General features: G+C 44.4%; 1 protein-coding gene and 1 non-coding gene across 2 annotated transcripts; both read left to right on the top strand.

The window, feature by feature from the left end:
• Nucleotides 1-2,493: 2,493 nt before the first annotated feature.
• LOC136484428 (small nucleolar RNA R71) lies at nt 2,494-2,602 on the top strand. The gene has a single exon (XR_010765949.1). It is a non-coding gene; the product is annotated as a small nucleolar RNA R71 (small nucleolar RNA).
• An 8,832-nt stretch (nt 2,603-11,434) lies between these two features.
• Nucleotides 11,435-22,828, top strand: LOC136482096 (receptor protein kinase TMK1-like). The gene is made up of 2 exons (XM_066479344.1): nt 11,435-13,871; nt 21,846-22,828. Exons 1-2 carry the CDS (start codon nt 11,603-11,605, stop codon nt 22,310-22,312), a joined length of 2,736 nt encoding a protein of 911 aa, XP_066335441.1. The 5' UTR covers nt 11,435-11,602; the 3' UTR covers nt 22,313-22,828.
• Nucleotides 22,829-23,242: the final 414 nt, after the last annotated feature.

Here is a 23,242-nt window from a genome sequence, read left to right as displayed (position 1 = left end):
GCTAGGCTTCCCAGCAATGCTAAAACAAACACTAGCTGGAGGAAAGGGAGGTTGGCTAGGGCTGGTCATGGCAAGCTTGGGCTCGCGGCCATGGTGGACGCGCACGGTGCGATCGCGCGTTCCACCACTAGTGCTGCGGTAGCGGTTAAACGAGCTACGGTGTTAGCATCTAGACCTTACGGTGATGATGGACCAAGGTGGAGGGATGTCGGAGGAGCAATGGTGGTGGCTAGCCATGGGTGAGCTTGAAGCTCGGTGGTGCACCGTGGCCATGGCGGCTATGGCGACGCGCAATGTGGCCTCACCTTGGCTAGAATACCTACAATGGCGGGTCGGGGAGGTAAAGGAGGTGGTGGCGAAGCTATGGGTGAGATGGATTGGTGGGTGGTGTGGTGTGGATGGCGTGCGAGCACGGCGGAGATGCGTGGTAATGGCGATGGCACTTTGTACCACTTTGGTGAGCGAGAGAGAGAGCGAAGAAGCAAATGAGGTCGAGTGGGAGCGAGCAGCAGCGACACGGCACTTTACCCTTCCCTGATCTGATGAGGGGGCCGACGATGGTGTACGGATGCCACACAGTGAGCTGAGCCATATGCTCGGTCGGCCACGATGTCGTGCGCTCAGGGTCGGTTCAGACCAGGGTGAACCCGACTAAAACCCAATCTTGGAGCCTCTAGATCTCCTAAACCGGTTCGAGTTAGCAAAAATTATTTAATAGAAATTGTAGAGCTACATGAATACTACAATATTGCTTAAAGAAGTTTTGTCTACTTCACAATGGTTTTCAAACTAAAAATTCCCAAAGTGTGCTACACTTAAACTGTAAACTATTTAAGACTTAGAAATTTTTCTAAGTTCCCAAAACTAGCAATTTATTGATTCTTGTGAGCTCTATTTGAGCATAGTTAGGCACTAAATTAGCTCATGACCCTTAAATAAAGTTTGTTCCCCATGTCAAAAACTACAACTTTTATTAATGGTGCACTATCATGCAAACACTCTATGCTATAGTTCAACTTTGGTCAAAGTAGGATCATGAAAAAGGTGTTTACAAGCAAACCATCACTTAGAAGCAAATTTGGGCTAGGTCATGAATACAAACATTGTTCCTTTTCCCATCCAAGATGTGTCTAAGGTGTTTTTGTGACCTCACAACCATCTCTTGTATTGGTCACACATGATTACAAGCATATACATGTATAAAACCAACATCACATGTGATAATATGTAAGAATAAGAAGAAATTTCATATGCTCATGCTCGTGAATGCTTCGGGTGATGCTTGTGCTCATGAAATGCAAGTGTTAAATGCAATGCTTAACACTAGGGTGTTACACACATTCTCAAAGATTTGGTTTCCGATCGAACAATCAATAGTGGGACATCCTAGATCCTTCTTTACTGGTGATGTATTGAGGATGACCACACTACACTCCTCCATTAGCTTGATTACTTTAGTGGTGGGCCATGGTCTTTTGTTGTTTAGAATGTCCCTGAGGTATTTTGCATATGTAGGTAACTGTAGGGCATCTAGCAAAGGAATATTGATATATAACTTTTGAATTACCTCCACAAACTTACCAAACTGCTCATCCATTTTAGCCTTTCAATTTCTATGTGGAAATGGTAGGAAGGTGGTGTCGTGATAATCTTGCATCATCTCATGTGCTTGTGGTACAAATTCTTTGGCTTCTTCTTTTCCTTCCTCTCGCATTTCTATTGGTGTCTTACTCGTCCTTGTCGGATATGGAGGATCATGACTAGACTTGCCACCTCTTGTGGTTATGGCATTGACCTTTTCAAGGTTAGTGGCAAAAGGCTGAGTAGCAGCCAACTGGGCTAATTGTGATTCTATCTTTTAGTTATAGCTAAGTTGGTCTTTTGTAGCAGAAGGAAAGCTTTCCATTTTAGTGTTTATGTTTTCTAGGACCTTATCATTAGAAGCAAGCTTTTTAGAAATATTTTCATTAATCTTGGCTTGTTCTACAATCAAATCTCTCAAGAATGGTTGTTAACGATTAGAAGATTTATTGTAATTACCTGGGTACTTACCTTGGTAATTTGACCATTGTTGTTGTTGCCCCCATCCTTGTCTTTGTTGTTGTGGAGCAGAATTGTTCATGACAATGCTTACATCCTCTTGAGATTCAGGGAAATCAACCCCCTAAATATTCTCCACATATGTTTTGGGTATTATAAGCATCTTGAATGGCCTGATAATCTTTCTTATAATTGGCTTGCTGTTCAAGCCAATTCAACAGTATGTCCATCTTGGTTGAAAGTGCACACACCTCTTCTTGTGCTTCTTCGCTCTTATTACATGTTTGAAAATTGCCTTGAGACCAGCATTGATTAGAGGCTATCTTCTCCATAAGAGCTTCAGCTTTTCCAAGAGTGACTGACATAAATGCTCCTCCAATAGTAGCATCAAGTTGTTCATGAGCTTTTTGAGTTAATCCATGGTAGAAACTTTGCATGAGCAACCAATCTTCCATGCCATTATGAGGATAGTCTGAAATGTATTATTGGAAACATTCCCATGCTTCTGGAATGGTTTCTCCTTTCTGCTATTGGAAGTTGGAAATCTTTCCTCTTAAGGCATTGGTTTTTCCTATAGGAAAAACTTTGCTAGCAAGGCCTTCGAACATTTTGCCCAAGTGTTGATGTTATCTTTATTGGTGTAGAACTATTGCTTCGCCCTTCCTACTAATGAGAATGGAAATAGGTGGAGTAGTATGATGTCTTGAGCGACGTCTGTTGATGGTCATTAACACCCATCATGAACCATCAATATAACTTGTATAAATGCATGAAAATGATCACCTATATAGGTCTAGGGGTTTAAACTAATAAATTTCATAAGTTTTGGTGAATTTGTGTTTTCAGTAGGGTTTATCTAGAAAACTATCAAGGTGGACCCAAATGTTAGACTTAATCGCGCTTAACCATGACATAAACAAACCTAGAAGGTTCTAGAGGACACCAGAGGACATGACACCGAAGAAGATCATGAGGGACTGCTAGGTGGGGCTGGCTGGCCCCACCTACAGACTGGTCGGCCTGTGGAGCCACCTGTTAGCCTTCACCTCGCTATGACAGGTTCTCCACCGCCTTAAAGATCGCATCTATGCTATTTATTCAAGTTAGGTTTGATCCAAGGGTTCAAAATTGATGCTACCCCCTATTGTCATTTCTTAACGCAATTACCAAGTGAGGAGGTTTTAAGTCCATCACCGGTAATGGCGCTAGAAATGCCTATTGGTATTTCTTAACACCATTACTAAGATTGATTTAATCTTAGCAATGCCGCTAAGAAACACCAACTACGATAGTTCTTAACGATTACAGAGATTATCCGCAAGTGCACGGATCTATCGTTGTAGCATTTCACCTGGAAGTATTCAGGGTATCATTATTTATATTTTCCCAAAGGAGGGCAAGGTATAAGAGTCTAGCATAGTTATAAACATGATTCCATACTTGCATAGTGGACCATAGTACATGACAGGGGTAAAAATGGTATTTCATGGATAGTGGACACACATCTGCGCCAACCTCAAGCATAAAAGGAAAACAAATAATAAAAGAATGTTCCTAAGCAGAGCCGGTATGTTCTAATATAGCTGTGCAAAGAACAGTTTAATGATCATACAAGTTACATGACTAGAGTTAGAACTAAGTGTGAGATGGACGGGGAGATCTTTGGGCACTAGTCTGCCAGCAAGCTAGGGTGACTTTAAGACACCTACACAATACCCAGATGTGGGGGATTATAAGGGACGGACAGAGCTATCACCACTTGCCGCCTACCCCTCAACTATGGGATACCGTCATATCCAAAGGTTCCCATGCACCCGAGCACCATGCCCATATACAAAGAAACTACCCATATCCCCCTAGGACTCTGACCCTATGGATCGACAATCAAGAATATGGGCAAACCCGAAGGAACGATGAACTGTCACCCCAACCCAAGCTCTACTTCTACTCATACAAATAATATGATTTTTAAGCATGAAGTTGAATATGTTAAGATCATGACACACAAACTATATGCTAGTTCATAAATCATTATTATAACAAGACAACTATACTCTAGTTCTATAGCACAACTATATAAATGATATGAGAGCCTGACTATGGAAGAAATTATCTTTGTATTCATACCAAGTGTTGCTTTTCTTCCAAGGAGACAAGCTCTCCAAGTAGACCTTGCTAGCTCCAAAGACTACTACTAAGAGGTAAAAGAGTACAAGATGTGGTCTGAGGTGCTTGGCTCCAAAATGAGGTGTGTGTTGAAGGTGAGCTCTACCCTCTCTTTTATACTAATCCATGGTCGGTTTGGAGCAGGTATTTTTGGAAACCACTATGGATCGACGTAGCATGGCGGCATGCAACCATTAGAGGAAGCTGGACCCAGGAGGTAGTGTAGGGTTGCGACCGCACCCCTGGTGCGCCCGTACCCTAGTGGGGCCGCCCCATGACCGCCTTCGCATGGTCGGTTCCTCTATGGGCCTAGACCATTTCCACATCGGTGCTTGGCCCAAATGCTTCGTTGGAGTGGGCCTTTGCTTGGCTCTTTGATATAGGATCTGCATTACGCTTTCTCTTTTGCACATTTTGATCATTTTCCACTTGTATTTGAATATTGTCCTGCAAATTGTGTTTTCTCCAATACAAGTGGAACTATGTCAATAGTAAAGGTATATTTCTCAAAAGATTGTTTATTTCTCTTGTTTTGGACTATAGTTGGCAGTCGGATGTTGTCGTTAGTGACCGCCAACACCCCCTATATATACGGCCCTATACCCCCTCCTTGAGATCATCTTAGAAACCCTATTTCATATCTCTTATTTAGATCAACACACACCAAGAGGATTAGGTCTAGAAGTCTTCAATGTAATAGATTAGTAGCTCGGTAGTGAGGGTCGAGTTGGGCCCATACTCAAGTTCTGGATCTAGTCTTGGAGGCTCGACAAAGCCTTTTATCTTCACTTTTACATCTTGTAAGACTTATTATCAATTCATCATATTCCTATCTACATGGCTATGCTTACTTTTATTATGTATCTTGCTTAGTTGAGGTTATCATTACTTTTGTGTGCGGGTTCATAGAGTGCTTAGCCTGCTAGTTTACCAAGGCTAGGCTAAGTAGCCGAGCCACGTGTAAGCATGGTGCTTATACAATGCTCTACCTATGAGTACACCCTGTTCTCTGGTTGTATGGTAGCAGTGGGAGGTGATAGCCCCATCTATCCTTTATAGTCCATACCGAAATGAGCAGGTTCTTAAATTGTAGGACCATAGTCGTGTCAATAGAGTTATCCTTTTGCGGTGCTCTACTGTCTAAGCAGCATCCTGAAGTGCACAAGAGTAGAGTTAGTCTTAACTAAAGTTGGGTATATGTATATACTTTGATTCTGTAATAGGAATATCATAGGAATCTACCTCACGCGTTATTCTCCTGAGTTAACTAGTTTACAATATCTTAGTGATCTATCCCTTGAGTGTCATTATGCTTAATTCCTATCATTACCTTTACCCCTTGCTCTAGCTATGATGGTATGTTCACTTGATAGATACTCCTTAATAATCTTTACTCCATTGTTTCCCTATGGTAAAATATAAATAACGATATCCTGGAATACTCCTTGGTAAAATGCTACAATGGTATTCTATGCGCTTACAGGAATCCTTCATATTCTATTTGCACTTATAAATACCAACAACGTTTCTTGATGATGACTGTGTTACTAATCTCCAGGACATTCTGAAGATGAGCACTAGCATCTTCATATGCCTTTCCACTGAATGGGGTAGCTTGCACCATGTTGATGAGGCTTGGCTTGTGTTCAAACTCAAGATTGTTGGTTTTGAGTGTTGGTCTAGTGCGAATATTCTCGATGTTTGGAGTAGAGAACTCACGTAGAGTTCTTTTCAGCCATAGCTTTCAGAAACTGGTGTCGATGAATCAAATTCAATCCTGCAATACCCTATATAAGATATGAACAAAGATAAATAAGGGTAAGGCTGCTAAAGTAGAGGTGTATAGTTAATGATTTCATCAATAAATATTTATTTGATCAATTCACTTTTAGCCTTGTGCCCCTCCTCGGCAACGGTGCTAGAAATGTTTGTTAACATTTCTTAACATCACCTATTACTAAGTTGTCATCCCTAGCGATGATGCCTAGAAATATTTATTGGTATTTATTCATGTCACTTGTAATTGAGAAAATAATATATTAAGTAATCCGCAAGCTCACAGATAATATACCATTGTAGCATTTCACCCGAGAGTATACTAGGTATCATTATTTATATTTTTCCACAGGGAGGAGTGGTGGGGAGGCTAGAGATAATGACAAATATGTATACTTATGATAAAATCATTAACTCGACTCTCATGCTATAACAGGGGTAAGCAAAATGATAAATAAATGATAAATGTAAGACATTCATAGTAATTCAGAGATAGAAATAGATACTTATAAATGTAGTATGGCTAGGTAGGAGATTAATTAAGAGAAAAGATTCTTAAGTCATTTCTTATTTGAGAAGTCTTTCGGTACACTCTAGTATATACACTTTCATTTATAGCACAATTAACTCTTCATCTATGCATAAGGAACATTACTAAGAAAGATCAAGAACAGAGCTTGATTTCCTTCGCAACCGGGTTATACTTGTTCTACAAACGGGGAGTGGACTACAAAGGACTCAACGAGGATGTCACACTCGCGATCTACCACATGGCCTAAAATGTAGAGTGCATCTGTAGGTAAACAATATTTAAGTACCACGCTTACATAATATCGACCACTTAACTCACTCGAGTACTAGCTAAGCGCTTTGCGAACATATGCACAAATTCATTGTCAATCATGACTATATCAAACATACTACTAGAGCAAACTAGGAACATAATAAATAGAAACATAGTATTGAAATAGCTCAAAGTCACAAACTATAGAGAGATACAGTGGCTTTACCAGTTGTGGGACATAGTCTCTGGGTACCCCGCAAGGAAGGGAGAAGATCTAGTCCAACTAGAATTCTCCACATGTAATCCTAATAATATTACTATCATGTAATCCTACTAGGACTTCTACATTGTAACCTGACTAGGACTCTTGTCTCCTGGACTATATAAAGGGGGGCAGAGCTCCCTAGACCGACACCTCTACCCAAGAGTAACACACCTCACGGTCTAAACCCTAAGCGCAGGGCGCAATATATTTTCCACCCAGACTGGACGTAGGGACGCTATTCCAGCAGGACCGAACCAGTATAAATTGTTGTCTCTACATTCACCATTGAGTTCTACATACACCGAAGCCCACCAACCTATCATTCTAGGGTAACCCCGTGATGAGTTGTCAGTCATCAAACACCGACAGCTGGTACGCTAGGTATAGGCTTTCGGCGCAATTACGATTCAAGAGCTCGAAGGACATCAAGATCAACATGACATTCTCGACGAGATCGACCCTCTCGGTTTTGTATGGGAATTTCTTCGTCATGGTCAGTCCTGTGACAATTCAACATCTACTGGTGACTCGGTGTATTGAGATGGCATCCCTCAATGTCATCCTACAGGTGGTTTTTAGTCGACCCCACAAGGGCGCTGTCGTCAGTCCACCGTGGCAATCGTCATCACATCGTCTTAATAGCTCATCTTTTCACGAAGACATCTTGGCCCGCCATGGGCCGAGTATCCAGGTAGCCGTTCACTGCTCTGTCATTCGCACATGAATCAAAGTCATCAAGCCTCTGGCTCCTTCATGAAAGCATGAAGTTCAATGTCAAAAAGCAACTCGCCGCAACATGTAGAGAAGCGTGCAGCCGAGCGACACCCCTGTCTCCATGTTAGGCGGCTTGTCTCCATGTCGTGGAATAGTCCGAGTCACATACGATCCGCTCGCAGCTATGAGACAACTCGGCCCTATGGGAATTTGAGTCCATCACGGTTCCAAGGCCGAACAAGACATGGAGCATGACGACGTCAATTCAATATAGCAAAGCAGCGCCCTTACGAACTACAGGGCCACGGTATCATACAAGCAAGTAAGCAAGCAAGACCAAGGTATATGTGTATATGCATGGCCCGAACACGTCATGCATGCCACATCCGACTACCAGCCCCTTCTAATTCCGCCTCGACGACTGAGTTTGACTCCAACTCTAACATGCCGGGGCTTCACTCGGCTACTGCGATCTGACTACACCTAAGTCGCCGGACACGCCGAGGGGCTTCTCTCTTGACTAACATGGCTCGACTACAACTCCACGCATCCGTTCTATGCATCAAGCCATCCAAGCCGGAAGCAAGCAAGCAAGAGTATAACATGCGCTCCGCCTACATCAAGTCGTCCAACTACATCAAGCCATCTGACTATGCCTCCACGACACGCCGACTACTTCACTTGGCCATGAATCAAGCTAAGTCATGCTTTATTTTTTTAATTTTTTATATCTCTGGATATTATGCATGTGTCTCCGCGGCCATACCATAATTGCATTCCCGACAACCCACACAGCTCTGTGCTAGTAGTCGGGACAACATGCACTCCACACGTACTCTTTTTTCATGCAGCTTTTGACTGCTCTGGCCTCCTCTTAACGGTTGTGAAATTACTCGAATAATATGAACTCATATTTGTGATGCATTTACTCACACGGCTCACATGGTTACGGTCATGAGCCCCCTGACCATACGCTAGAGAGACAAGTGCTTACAAATACAGGATCATCTACTTGGGAAATTTACACAGCCTAGCAAGAGTAAGACACGAAAAAATTCATACATGCATTTCATAATACTAGGGTCTGCTCCCACTCTATTATTTTCCTTGCATGGGACCTGCTCCTAACTTGATATCCTAAATATTAATCACAACATATTTCTATGTTTACCTTGCTGGGGACCAGATCTTCACCACAATGCTGGGTGGCTCATGAGAGCTACCTTACTTGGCCACCGCGTTGGCCACTTCTGCCACTCTGATCAGGCATCTCCGCCTCCATGACTTAGTCAGCATGAAGCTCGAGGGCTTGGCCATTGCCTCGGCTTAGTCGGTATCGCTTCGACTACACCCGGGGGCTCGGATTCAAGATGGAAGACCAAATTTACAAGATTCCAACAACTTGGAGACAAGCGGTCATTGATCATTGTCTTCGAGGGGTTACTCAGTTGCACCCTTCAAGACATCTACAAGATCCTATAATTGACTCCGAGTAGTTGGATTGTCGATGTTTGATGACCGACAACTCGTCACGGGGTTATCCGGGAGGATGGTTGGTGGGCTTCGCCGTATGCAGAACTCAACGGTGAACACAGAGACAACAATTTGTACTGGTTCGGTCCACCAGAATAGCGTCCCTACGTCCAGTCTGGGTGGAAAATATATTGCACCCTACGTTTGGGGTTTAGACCGTGAGGTCTGTTCCTCTTGGGTAGAGGTGCTGATCTAGGGAGCTCTGCCCTCCTTTATATAGTCTAGGAGACAAGAGTCCTAGTCTATTACAATGTAGAAGTCCTTGTAGGATTATAGGATAGCAATGTTACTAGGATTATATGTGGGGAATTCTAGTCAGACTAGATCTTCTCCCTTCCTTGAGGGGTACCTAGGAACTATGTCCCACAAGCCCCCGAGCACTGTATGGTTGATCTTGGAAGCCTTCTTGTTCCTCTAGGTCTTGCCAAGTAGAAACGAGCTTTGTCCAAGTGCTTTCTGAGAGAAACCATGTAGTGCTTCTTAAAATATTCGAGTGGTGTGCACTTTTTGAAAAAGTGCACTCACTGAGTGTGGTCCCCGAGCCTCTTGCTATTTGAAACAAAGAGTTGGAGGGTCTTGTCTACAATTCCTTTTTGAAGAAATTTGAATGCATCCTCTGAGGATATATATCCCGTTGTAGGCTCGGGGGCTGCGGGATATATATCCTCAGAGGATGCATTCAAATTTCTTCAAAAAGGATTCCAGGGTATGGATAGGGCTATCATCACCTGCCGCCTACCCCTCAACCGCGGAGTATGAGGCAAACGAAGGTAGCCTCTAGCCTAGACGCCACGTCTACGCTATCGACTACTACTCTAGCATCGATTATAATTATCCATCTTTATCCGGACCCTTTACTAGAGTATCTGCCATGGGGACGGACGATGAATCCACAAACAAGCAAGAGTAAAGGTTAACTAGGCAAGGTTAACTAGCCATGGGGACGGATGATGAACCCACAAACAAGCTAGCTCGTTATCTTAACGAGCCAGAACGAGCCGAGCCGAGCCAGCTCGTTATCCAGCCTTATCTGTGACAATGTATAAGGTAATGATCATAAAAAACTGAAATTAAAAAGGACCTAAAATGTTGCAGGCGGCACGGAGTAGCACGGTGGCTCTCCGTGCGGCGAACAGCAATGGGCTTCGATGGTGGAGCATCAGGGCGAGCGGTCGGCGCGGCACTGCAACACTCACGACGCTCCTGCGGGGTTCTAGGGGCGCTCCTGCGTGACATGAGGCGCAAGGCGTGGTGATGCAAACACTCCTACGGGGCTCCCACGGCGGCCTCCATGGTCGTGTACACGGCGGCAGCATGGGTCTGCGCTAGACCACGTGGCCTGGGGTGGTAGCGAGCGACGAGCAGAATCGTAACGGGCGGAGCATGGCGCGGGAGTTTTGGCAGCGTGCAGGCGGTATGGAGCAGCATGGGCAGGCGATAGGTTCGGCGGTGGCATGCAGGCAGCACGAAAGCAACATGGGCAAGTGGCGTGCAGGCGTTAGCGGCGACAGGCAGGATCGAAACGACCGGAGTGCGTGAGGCGTGAAGAAGGAAATTTTTTCGAAGGAAACTTTTTTTGTTTATTTGGGATTCGATTCTGGGTTGTTGGTTGAGGTGCGTCGACGCCGTGTAGGGGGGGATGGGTTGGGGGGGATGGGCAAGTGGCATGCGTTGAAGCCCAAGGGGTGGGGGTAATCCAAATAACGTTGGCCATTGGATCGAGTTCAAGCATGTGAGAGAGAATTAGGAGCAATACATAGATTTTAATGATGTTGAAATCTTGAGTGCAATTTTATTGATGCACAATATTTGAACTTTTTCAGCGGGGGGACACATATTTAGGGTTTACTAGAATAGTTGATTGTTAGTAGAGATTATGTATCATTTTTTTATATTTTTTATAGACTTAACCAAATTTAAAAACGTTTGAATTTCTCAAAAAAATTGAATTACAATTTGTTTTGGATGCGAGTATATAACTGACTGGCAGAATTTTTCTTCGCGAAAAAGAAAACAAAGGTGTCTCATAGTACATGGACGTGTTCATGGAAAGGGACAAGAGTGGCGCAACCCACCCACCACGCCCCGCGCCAGCCCACACTCCCGAGGACGCACGCCGCAGACAGCCGAAGCAGATGAATGAAACGAAACGAGATTCATCCAGGAGAGAGAAGCTATAGAGAGAGAAACAAGAGGGACAGAGGGGGGAACAGAACCACCGCGCGGCCGGAGACGCCAAAAATACATCTTCCCGGCCCAGGCAAGAAATCAAAATCCTCCGCAACAATCCGTCGCATTTGCGCCCCCTGTACGGCGAATCCGCCATGGGGAGGGCGAGATTTCTCCTCCCCCTCCTGCTCCTCCTCGCCGTCGCCAGCCTCGACCCCGCCCCCGCCCCCGCCGCCGCGGCGACGGCCATGACCGCAGACGCGGGCGTCATCTTGGACCTCGCCAAGTCGCTGACCAACCCGCCGCCGTCCTGGACCGGCACCGACGTCTGCGGCGGCGTCTCCTTCAGCGGCATCACCTGCGACGGCGCCGGCCGCGTCACCGGCATCAACCTCGTCAAGCTGCATTTATCCGGCACCCTTCCCTCGTCCCTCGCCAATCTCACCGCGCTCCAGTCGCTGCAGCTCCAAGGCAATGTGCTGGAGGGCGACGTGCCCTCCCTGACCCGGATGGGTTCCCTCGAGACCCTTGTTCTCGACGGCAACGCCTTCTCCGCCCTGCCGCCGGACTTCCTCGAGGGTCTCCCCTCGCTGCTCAAGCTCAGCATGGACGACCTCCCTCTCGAGCCATGGAGCATCCCCGACGCCATTGCGGGGTGCGCCATGCTGCAGACCTTCTCGGCCTCCAACGCCTCTGTCTCTGGTCCCTTCCCGGCGGTTCTTGCCAACCTGACATCGCTGCAGACGCTGCGGCTGTCGTACAATAATCTCACCGGGGTCCTGCCGGTGGGGTTAGAGGTGTTGGGCGCGCTGGAGACACTGCAGCTCAACAACCAGAGGTCGGCTGGCAAGCTGTCAGGGCCAATTGATGTTGTGGTGAAGTTGCCGAGCTTGAAGACACTGTTTCTTCAGTCCAACTCGTTCACCGGCCCGATCCCGGAGTTTGACCCCAACTCGCAGCTGGAGACTTTCAATGTCAGGGACAACAGTCTCACCGGACCGGTGCCACCGTCTCTTATAGGGATCGCAACCCTTCAGGATGTGACGCTGTCCAATAATTTTCTTCAAGGGCCAAAACCAAACTTCACAGCTAAGACTAAGGATATTGATTCTGGGAACGGGTTCTGTCACGAAGACCCTGGGCCATGTGATCCGCTGGTGACCACTCTGCTTGGGGTAGCTTTAGGGTTTGGATACCCATTGCAGCTTGCGAAGTGGGCAGGAAACAACCCATGCGACCCATGGCCTGGTCTTTCCTGCATCAAAATGGATGTAACTCAAATCAAATTGCCTCACCAGAACTTGTCAGGGATTATTTCACCGGCTTTTGCAAACCTGACTAGGCTTCAACGGTTGGATCTGTCTAACAATCAACTCACGGGGGTGATACCAGATGCTTTGACGACACTGGAAAGCCTCAATTATCTTGATGTCTCAAATAATCGCCTTACTGGACAAGTGCCTGAGTTTAAGCAGCCTATAAAGCTTATGACTGCAGGCAACCGGTTTGGGGAATCAGGTGGTGATAGTGGAGGGGGGTCCTCATCTTCCAATCCAACAGGTTCACATAACTCAAAGTCAAATGCTGGAATGATCATTGGAATTCTTCTAGCTGTCATTCTTCTTGTCATTTGCATTGGGCTTTTCCTACATCATCGAAGGAAAAAGAATGTGGACAAGTTCAGTCCTGTCTCAACAAAGAGCCCTTCTGGTGAATCTGAGATGATGAAGATTCAGGTAGTTAGGACAAATGGCCATAGCAACATAAGTGGTTCTGTAGGCCCAACTGAGCTTTACAGTCATTCAAGTGCTGACAGCACAAACATTGCTGACCTCTTCGAGTCCCATGGGATGCAATTACCGATGAGTGTGCTACTAAAGGCCACAAACAACTTTGATGAGGAGTACATCTTAGGTAGAGGGGGCTTTGGGGTGGTTTTTAAGGGGACTCTCAATGGCAAGCTGGTTGCTGTGAAGAGGTGTGACAGTGGCACTATGGGAACTAAAGGGCTGCAAGAATTCATGGCTGAGATTGATGTTCTTAGGAAGGTGAGACATCGACACTTGGTTGCATTGCTTGGGTACTGCACGCATGGCAATGAGAGGCTCTTGGTCTATGAATATATGTCGGGAGGAACACTACGTGAGCACTTGTGTGATCTTCAGCAGAGTGGTTATACTCCTCTTACATGGACACAAAGGATGACAATAGCTTTGGATGTTGCCCGGGGGATAGAATATTTGCATGGTTTGGCGCAGGAGACTTTCATCCATAGGGATCTGAAGCCTTCCAACATATTGCTGGATCAAGATTTAAGAGCCAAGGTTTCGGACTTTGGATTGGTCAAGCTTGCGAAAGATACAGATAAGTCCATGATGACAAGAGTAGCAGGGACATTTGGATATCTTGCGCCTGAATATGCCAGTATGTTCACTTCTCACTTCTATAAATATTTTGTTCTCAAGTACAATCAGCATTTGTCTTGCATATAATTCTTACTTCTGTTACTTTGGCTGCTTTCAGTTCAATCATACTTTATTTTTTACTTGAGCAATCTTTATGCTTTCAATTTACACTAGTCAGCAAGGTAGGATCATCTAGAAATTACCTTAGGAACTCAACTCTTTACATGATCCTAACAAGCAGGATTCTTGCCACTGTAGAACTACACAGAGCTGTGCTTAATTCAATTTGACTGTTTGGTAATACACTGACATATTTCTCAGGTTGTATTTGAAAAGCAGAAACAAGAATCGCTAGCAGAGGTGTAGGTTGTGTTTGGTTCTGTGCAATGCATGACGCATGACCTTAGTTTGTCTTGTATCAGGGAGCCACACTCGAGCCAGGTTAGGTGTATGTAGGATCATTTTATCTGGTTGCATATATGTATTCGGCCTGGATGGGGAGAGATATTGTTTGGTTGCCTGCGTGAGTACATGTTTCATGAGATGAAAGTGCAAAATGAAGAGTTGAGGTTATAATTATTTTGTGTTATTATATTATAATAACCTTTACTTTTATCTTTCCAAGCCTTAGTCTACTTTAAAAGAAATTAAAGTCACTTAATATGCACTAATCACACACTAATAGCATAATTAAACTAAATCACACGTTCGGTGAACTTGGCTCTAGAGAAATGGCCAATTTCTGTGTATCTGCTCAGTGTGGTTGAGTAGCACCTTTTCGTATCCTGTGAGCCAGACCTAGTACCACGGACATTCAACGTAACAACCGCTCCCTGCTTCCTACAGGCTAGGCTCGAGCATATGCAGGAAACCACACACACCCATACTTTTCTTGTGTTCACAGATAGGTCTTCTATGTTGTCAGACATTAGACATTGGTTTTTGGAATTTGGAACAAGGTTGATTCTTGATGCAGTCACTAATTCACTATCATAGACTAGCGTACATCACTAATTCACCATCGTAGACTAGAGTACATCACTAATTCACCATCGTACACTAGAGTATGGAGTATCCCTTAAACCGAACATAGGTTATTGGCAGGATCGGACGACCCACCAAATGCTGAAAAGCCAGTTTTCCACAACGGACGAGCCGAGTTTCATTACTGGTAGTAATAAATTGAATCAAGGTTAGTCAATCACCCAGATTTATATCCAAGACCATTACTTACCCTCCAGCCCAAGCACAAAGGGCTTTGCCACAGAAGCAACCAAAAGCACAAACGACGGCGACTATGCCACTCCCAGTAAACTACATGTTTAACACTGACATAAGAAGCTAACACTCAAAACCGACCAGACTTACAAGCCAGATGAGGCTGCCACGGCAAGCAGGCCAGCGAAGACAGACTTCCAAGCAGCAGAACTGAAGCCGTCACATCTTGATGATCACCTGAGATTCATCCCCCGTCCGTTGGACTTGCTGGTGGAATTGCAAAGCCACCGACTTCAGAATCGCGGCCCCATGCTCCATTTGAGTCGCAGACTCCTGATTCTGCAGCCCTGTCCAATATACCAGCATAGAACATATCAAACATAGAATTTCTGTAGGAGCCTTTACTCTCTTCCCTTCAAAGCAAATAGATTTCCTTGTTTTCCAGATAGCTCAGCAAACAGCAGCCAAACTGACCATATGAACCTTTTTCCTTCTTGGGAGGACCCAATTGAACCACATCCAATACTGAATAAAGGACGAAGGTCTAACAGATATCCAAAACTAAAGGCCAGGGTACTCCAATCATATTTGATAACAGGGCACTCAAAGAAAAGAAGGCACAAGAATCGTCACCTTTCCATTTCTTTTTAACCAGGTTATCCTTTGTTACATTAGGCACATAAAGAATTTTATTTTTAAAGGCAGAGCTTGGCTTCCAAACCTTCTTATTGTTTGGATCATAAGAGCTACTGCATAAGTGTTTGTAGACAGATTTGACAGAAAACTTCCCAGATTTCTCCGTTCCAACGAGCTACATCTTTTCAGTCATTTACTTTGTATCTGAAAATACTGTCGTGTAAGCGCCTAAGCTGGTCTTGCAGGCCTTCATCTAACCACCTTCGAAACTCCAAGTTCCAGTTTTTACCACATAGCTCATTCATTGAGCAAGTTTGAGTAGTACATATGTCATATAAGCCAGGAAACTTGTCCTTCAGAGAAACATTTGCACACCAAATATCTCTCCAAAAGCTCGACCTGTGGGGGCAAGACAGCCCCCGGGCATTGCATTAAGAAGAAGACCTCACGCAGGTCGAGAAAACCCCTAAACCCCTGCCCCACTGATACATAGCGGCACCGAAATCACACATACGGCCATTTCCAATTTTCATTGACCTACCCATCAAGTAGACATGGTTTACTTTAAGATCTCATTCCACACAGGGGAATTATTAGCCTTGTAGGTAATTTGTTGCAAGCATTTCCCTTTCAGATACTTTTTCCTTACAATCTCCTGCCAAAGAAATCATTTTCAAGTTTCCACCACCATTTGCATAGCAGACTAATGTTCATCTTTCTTAAGTCCTTGACCCCCAAGCCCCCTTTTTCTTTGGGTTTAGTTATGGTTTCCCACCTAACCAAGTGGTATTTCTTCTCAAACCCCCTCCTTGCCACAAAGATTTCTTCCTGGTTTTATCAAGCTTGTCAGTAGTAGTTATGGGAAAGAGGTACATATAGACATAGCATATGTGGGCATGTTACTTAAAGATGAGTCCAAAAGGGTGGTTCTCCTACCAATGGACTGAGCTGCCTTGCCGACCATCTAACCGTTTGAGCAATTTCTCATCAAGAAGAAGCCAATCGGCTATGTGTAGTCTGGATCTAGACACAGGGACCCCTAGGTACTTTATAGGCCATTTCCCAACAGCGCAACTAAAGGTGTCGGCATACTCCAAAGACGTATCAACATCTTGGCTGATCATAATAGCTTCACTTTTAGCAAAATTAATCTTAATCCCAGACATGAACCCATACAAATGTAACAGGAACTAGAGATTAGTTGCTTGTTCTTTGCTATCCTGAATGCACAAGATTGTGTCATCTGCGTATGCAGAATCACAATACCATTATTTACATACTCCTGGTATGGATTGGCTGCGGTAGCAGGAAGAACCATTTCGTCCGTAGACTATTTCTTAGGTTCTTCTTGTTTGATTACAATCGACACCGGGTTCTCTCTTTTATAGAGATGACTGACTTGACTCCTAAGGAAATATCCTAACCGAATTAATCTAACTTATCTCTTTCCTAACAAACCAAACCAATCTAATCTAATCTAATCCGGCACTGTTCACGCACTATGGTACTACTCCACCCCTTCAAGGCAGCTCATCCTTGATCTGTGGCGATTGCTGGAGCCTAAGACCTTGCAGGCCATGAGTAAGCTGCTTGGAGAATGTTGTCCACATGACGCTCATGGCGACTTAAAGGAGGTCGCCATGGCAGCTCGTGGAGATGGGCCCCCGTTAGCTGCCTGGAGCACGAGCACGGAGGGCAGCATCAGGTTGGGCGGCTGCGATGCTGAGCACCGCACCTGGACTTCACGGCCCCACTCCGGCAATTTTGAGTAGAGGGCCGCTAGTCCCATCGCAGTCCCAGGTGAATGAGCCCCTGGGTTGGGGACGCAGCCAAGGTTGCAGGGGCCATGGACAGCAAGTCCAGAGTCTTCGCAATCTGAACTGTTCCCAAGGGTGCCGCAGGTGTTGCCATGGCTGCCAATAAAACTGTTGGCGATGGCTCAGGAGGCGTTGATGCAGTCACCATGACTGCCAAAGTTGGTGCAGGAGTGATGGCATGTGCCAGCGGGGCTGTTGGCGAAGCTGCCAGTGGTGAAGATACAGTGGCTGCTGGTACGGCATTCTGGGACTTTGCTGGTGGCGAAGGAGGTGATGCCCACAGAGGAGGTGGTGCTGCAGATGCGAGTGGTGTGGGTGGTGCCGGGATTGCCGCAGAAGATGCAGAAGGCACGGGCATCAGGGTGGGTGTGGAAGATGCTGCCGGAGTCGTGGCAGCATGGACCTTCGCTGGTGGTGTCATAATTGTCGGGCTAGGGGTCGGTGATACCGGAGATACCAGTGGCCCGGAGACAATGCCGAACGCATGTTCCAAGCGCCGGTTCACGGGCGTCAAGGTACTTGTTGAGGGTGACGAACTGGGCCAAGATGAGGTCGAGCTTGGCAGAGATGGTCGCAAGATCGGTGTCGAGGCCGGCCATGGACGGCGATGCCTCGGTAGTGGTCTTTGATACCAATTGATATGGATTGGCTGGGTAGCAGGAAAAACCCTTTCATCCGTAGACTACTTCGTATGTTCTTCTTGCTTGATTACAATCAATACGGGTTCTCTCTTTTATAGAGATGACTGACTTGACTCCTAAGGAAATATCCTAACCGAATCAATCAACTTATTTCTTTCCTAACAAACCAATCTCTTAGTAGTGAAGCTAGGGTGTTTTAGCCAAGAAGTTTCAAAGCAGAAGGCTCTTGATACTACTTTATTTTCCAGATCTGAACCATAGACCAGAGGGTTATGGTCAGATTTATATCTGGGTATTTTCTTCACATTGCATAGAGGGAAGTCCTGTTCCTAATCCTTTGAAATAAGCACCCTATCAAGCTTTTCAAGAGTAGGGTTCATTCTATTACTCCAGGTGAACTTGCCTCCTTGCATTACCACTTCCCTTTGTTCATAGGAATTGATGATTAAGTTAAAAACCTCAATGTATTTGTTGTTTAAGGCTTGCCACTAACACCCTTCCCCAGACCCCGCACAGAGCTGGAGCTCTCTGCACTGGGTACGCCCTTTAAACTTTGTATTCTTCTCACTACTATATCTTAGAATATTGAAGTCACCCCCCAAAATCATGGGGTATTTCATTTTAGAACAGAAAGTGGTTTTAATAACTGCTTTACATAATCCTCACCCCCTTTTCTTTTCAAGATGGGTTCTGTAGCAACCGCTTCATGAGTCCTTTGTCTTGCCATTTTATTTGAGGGATTGTCTTGCCATTTTTGACTGTACAGATGATGTTTGATTATGCTTGTGAGGATGAACATTTCCCAAGCAAGCAACACAACAGTTATTCAGTTTTCTGCTGGTGATGGCATATTAACACACAAACTTTTGCTAAGCAGATATCTGGAAAAACGTACAATGTTATTGCTGATAGTTGAGGCCACTGGTCAACAACAACAACAACAAAGCCTTTAAGTCCCAAACAAGTTGGGGTAGGCTAGAGTTGAAACCCATCAGAAGCAATCAAGGTTCAGGCACGTGAATAGCTGTCTTCCAAGCACTCCTATCTAAGGCTAAGTCTTTGGATATATTCCATCCTTTCAAGTCTCCTTTTATTGCCTCTACCCAAGTCAATTTCGGTCTTCCTCTGCCTCTCTTCACGTTACTATCCTGGCTTAGGATTTTACTACGCACTGGTGCCTCTGGAGGTCTCCATTGCACATGTCCAAACCATCTCAACTGGTGTTGGACAAGCTTTTCTTCAATTGGCGCTACCCCTAATCTATCACGTATATCATCGTTCCGAACTCGATCTCTTCTTGTATGACTGCAAATCCAACGCAACATACGCATTTCCGCGACACTTAGCTGTTGAACATGTCGTCTTTTCGTAGGCCAACATTCTGCACCATACAACATAGCAGGTCTAATCACCGTCCTATAAAACTTGCCTTTTAGCTTCTGTGGTACCCTTTTGTCACATAGGACACCAGACGCTTGCCACCACTTCATCCACCCTGCTTTGATTCTATGGCTAACATCTTCATCAATATCCCCGTCCCTCTGTAGCATTGATCCTAAATATCGAAAGGTATCCTTCCTAGGCACTACTTGACCTTCCAAACTAACATCTTCCTCCTCCCGAGTAGTAGTGCCGAAGTCACATCTCATATACTCAGTTTTAGTTCTACTGAGTCTAAAACCTTTGGACTCCAAAGTCTCCTGCCATAATTCCAGTTTCTGATTCACTCTTGTCCGGCTTTCATCAACTAGCACTACATCGTCCGCGAAAAGCATACACCAAGGGATGTCCCCTTGTATGTCCCTTGTGACCTCATCCATCACTAAAGCAAACAAATAAGGGCTCAAAGCTGACCCTTGATGTAGTCCTATCCTAATCAGGAAGTCATCTGTGTCTCCATCACTTGTTCGAACTCTAGTCACAACATTGTTGTACATGTCCTTAATGAACCCGACGTACTTCGTTGGGACTTTATGTTTTTCCAAAGCCCACCACATAACATTCCTTGGTATTTTATCATAAGCCTTCTCCAAGTCAATAAAAACCATGTGTAGGTCCTTCTTCTTCTCCCTATACCGCTCCATCACTTGTCTTATTAAGAAAATAGCTTCCATGGTTGACCTTCCGGGCATGAAACCAAATTGGTTCATAGAGACCCGCGTTATTGCTCTCAAGCGATGCTCGATAACTCTCTCCCATAGCTTCATAGTATGGCTCATCAACTTAATTCCCCAGTAATTAGTACAACTTTGAATATCCCCTTTATTCTTGTAGATCGGTACCAATATACTTCTCCACTCATCAGACATCTTGTTCGATCGAAAAATATGGTTGAACAGCTTGGTTAGTCATACTATAGCTATGTCCCCGAGGCATCTCCACACCTCGATTGGGATACCATCCGGTCCCATCGCCTTACCTCCTTTCATCCTTTTCAACGCCTCTCTGACCTCAGATTCTTGGATTCTCCGCACAAAGCGTCTATTGGTGTCATCAAAAGAGTCATCCAACTGAAAGGTTGTGTTCATATTCTCACCATTGAACAATTTGTCAAAATACTCTTGCCATCGATGTCGGATCTCATCCTCCTTCACCAAGATATGCTCCCTTTCATCCTTAATGTACTTAACTTGGTTGAAGTCCTGTGTCTTTCTCTCACGAACCCTAGCCATCCTATAAATGTCCTTCTCTGCTTCCTTCGTACTCAAATGTTGGTAAAGATCCTCGTACGTTCTACCCTTTGCCACACTTACAGCTCGCTTTGCAGTCTTCTTTGTCACTTTGTACTTCTCTATGTTTTCCACACTCCTGTCATGGTACAAGCGTCTATAGCATTCTTTCTTCTCCTTAATAGCCCTTTGGACTACCTCGTTCCACCACCAAGTATCTTTAGCCTCGCCTCCACTTCTTTTGGTTACTCCACACACCTCTGAGGCCACCTTCCGAATGTTGGTTGCCATCTTCTCCCACATGTTGTTTATGTCGTCTTCTTCCTTCCAAGAGCCCTCTTTGATAACCCTTTACCTGAATACCTCTGACGCCTCTCCTTTCAGTTTCCACCACTTTGTTTTTTCAATCTTAGCTTATTTATCCCTACGGGCACGCACCTGAAGAGGCCACTGGTCAACTCCAAATGAAATTACTGAACCTTTTCCTTTGGTTTACGTCCATTCTTTCGAAAGTACAGAAAATCGTTTACATGCCTGTTCTTTTTTTGTGATGTAAAAAATTGACTACTAGTATATCTGGTTCATATCATGCTCAGCACCTAGTAAAGCCTGACCTTAGTTCTGTTATTCCTACTAAACAGTGACGTGGTTTTGCACCATTTAGTACATTGGAATACAATTAGGACAACTTACTCAAATAAAATTGGACTGGAACTGATTTCATGTATCCATTTATTGACGGAAAAAGATTCAAAAGACAGTGTCATAAATCAATTCTGGAGGACTTTTCAGTCATTTCCCAGACATTTTTGTTTTCACTTGAGCTCAAATTTTATCCTTTTTCTGTACATTTTCTTCAAATTCGGTATTTCAGCATTAATTCTTTTGGAAATAAATGCAGAGAATTGTATGTGAACAATTGTTTTTTCCCCATGTTTTTGCATTGTCATGTTTTTTATTTGTTCCATTTTGTGGCATAGTATTGATAAACATGCTATTGATATGTATACAGCTACAGGAAAGGTCACTACAAAAGTAGATGTGTATGCATACGGTGTGATACTAATGGAGATGATTACGGGAAGGAAAGTACTCGATGACTCATTACCCGAGGATGAAACACATCTTGTAACAATCTTCCGAAAAAATATGCTTGACAAAGAGAAGTTCAGGAAGTTTTTGGACCACACCCTGGAGCTCAATGCTGAATCTTGGAACAGCTTGCTGGAGGTGGCTGATCTTGCTCGCCATTGCACGGCGCGGGAACCATACCAGCGGCCAGACATGTGTCACTGTGTGAACAGGCTTTCCAGCCTAGTGGATCAGTGGAAGCCAACAAATATTGTTGATGATGATGATGAGGGTGGGACAAGCGAGATGGGTCTTCACCAACAGCTAGAAAGATGGAGATGCGATGATTTCACTATATCAGATTCGGATTCATTCAGCACATACAACACATCAAGGAAGTACCATTGACAATTAGTGAGGCCTTTTTTGTCATATATAAATGAGGAACCATGATCTGACGCATCAAGAGGCTCTCTACAGCTCTGTGGATCACGGACAGCTTTGAAGGTCAATGCGCCAGCCTGTCAGGTGTTGTAGTTAGCCCATTGAAAACAAGGTTACTTGATAATCAGCATCTTCCTTCATTAAAGGCTGCTAACCAGGCTCAAACTTGAGGGAAGTCATGATACTTGAAACTTGTGCTGTATCTAGCTTATCCAGTTTGTATCATTTGGTCACTGGGGACATCGAGAAACAGTTTGTTCTTGAATGGTCATGAGGGAAAAGAGATGAAAGAAACCATAGCTTCCGAACTGCATTCTGATGGTTAGTTTTTTTAGGCCGTAGAGGGTTGCTTTTTGTGTACAACAAAACTATTTGTTATTATTTATCTAGTATTTGTATTTGCTCTGTACAACCAACCGTGAGGGTTGCTTTCTTCGAAAATACCTGAACATGTGAAATGCTACCTAACGTTCAAGTTTTGCGTTAGCTTTTTGGAAGTAAATTAAGAGGTTGCCAACCCGTACATTCCTATAAACCAATCTGTAGAATGTTATTATACCATTAAACAAGTCGCATTTTATAGAATCTAGTTGCTTTTATAGAATCTAGTAGCAATTCTTAAAACATTGACATGAACACATATAAAAGTGCAGGAATCGGCACCATAGAAAATGTATTTCAATGACCTATGTACAAACAAGACAAACCTTTACGTGAGAAATTGAAAATTGAAAATGCAAGAACATGTTTTAAAGCCTATATCATCATGAGATACTAGGCCTGTCCACTCTGGGTTTCCACAGGTTTGGTTTTTCGTTCCAGTCTGCCGGTGTCCGGTTTGGCTTGGTCAGTCTGGTTAATTTGTATGTTGCTGCACACTTCTCATTGTTGATT

Source organism: Miscanthus floridulus, chromosome 9, assembly GCF_019320115.1.
Source record: "Miscanthus floridulus cultivar M001 chromosome 9, ASM1932011v1, whole genome shotgun sequence".
NCBI lineage: Eukaryota > Viridiplantae > Streptophyta > Magnoliopsida > Poales > Poaceae > Miscanthus > Miscanthus floridulus.
This window is presented reverse-complemented; position numbering and strand designations above follow the sequence as displayed.

Bases quoted from the DNA above. Each gene is read 5' to 3' on its own strand.
- LOC136482096 (XM_066479344.1), top strand. From the start codon at position 11,603: ATGGGGAGGGCGAGATTTCTCCTCCCCCTCCTGCTCCTCCTCGCCGTC. The intron at 13,872-21,845 runs GTATGTTCACTT...ATATGTATACAG, and splicing joins TCTTGCGCCTGAATATGCCA to CTACAGGAAAGGTCACTACA.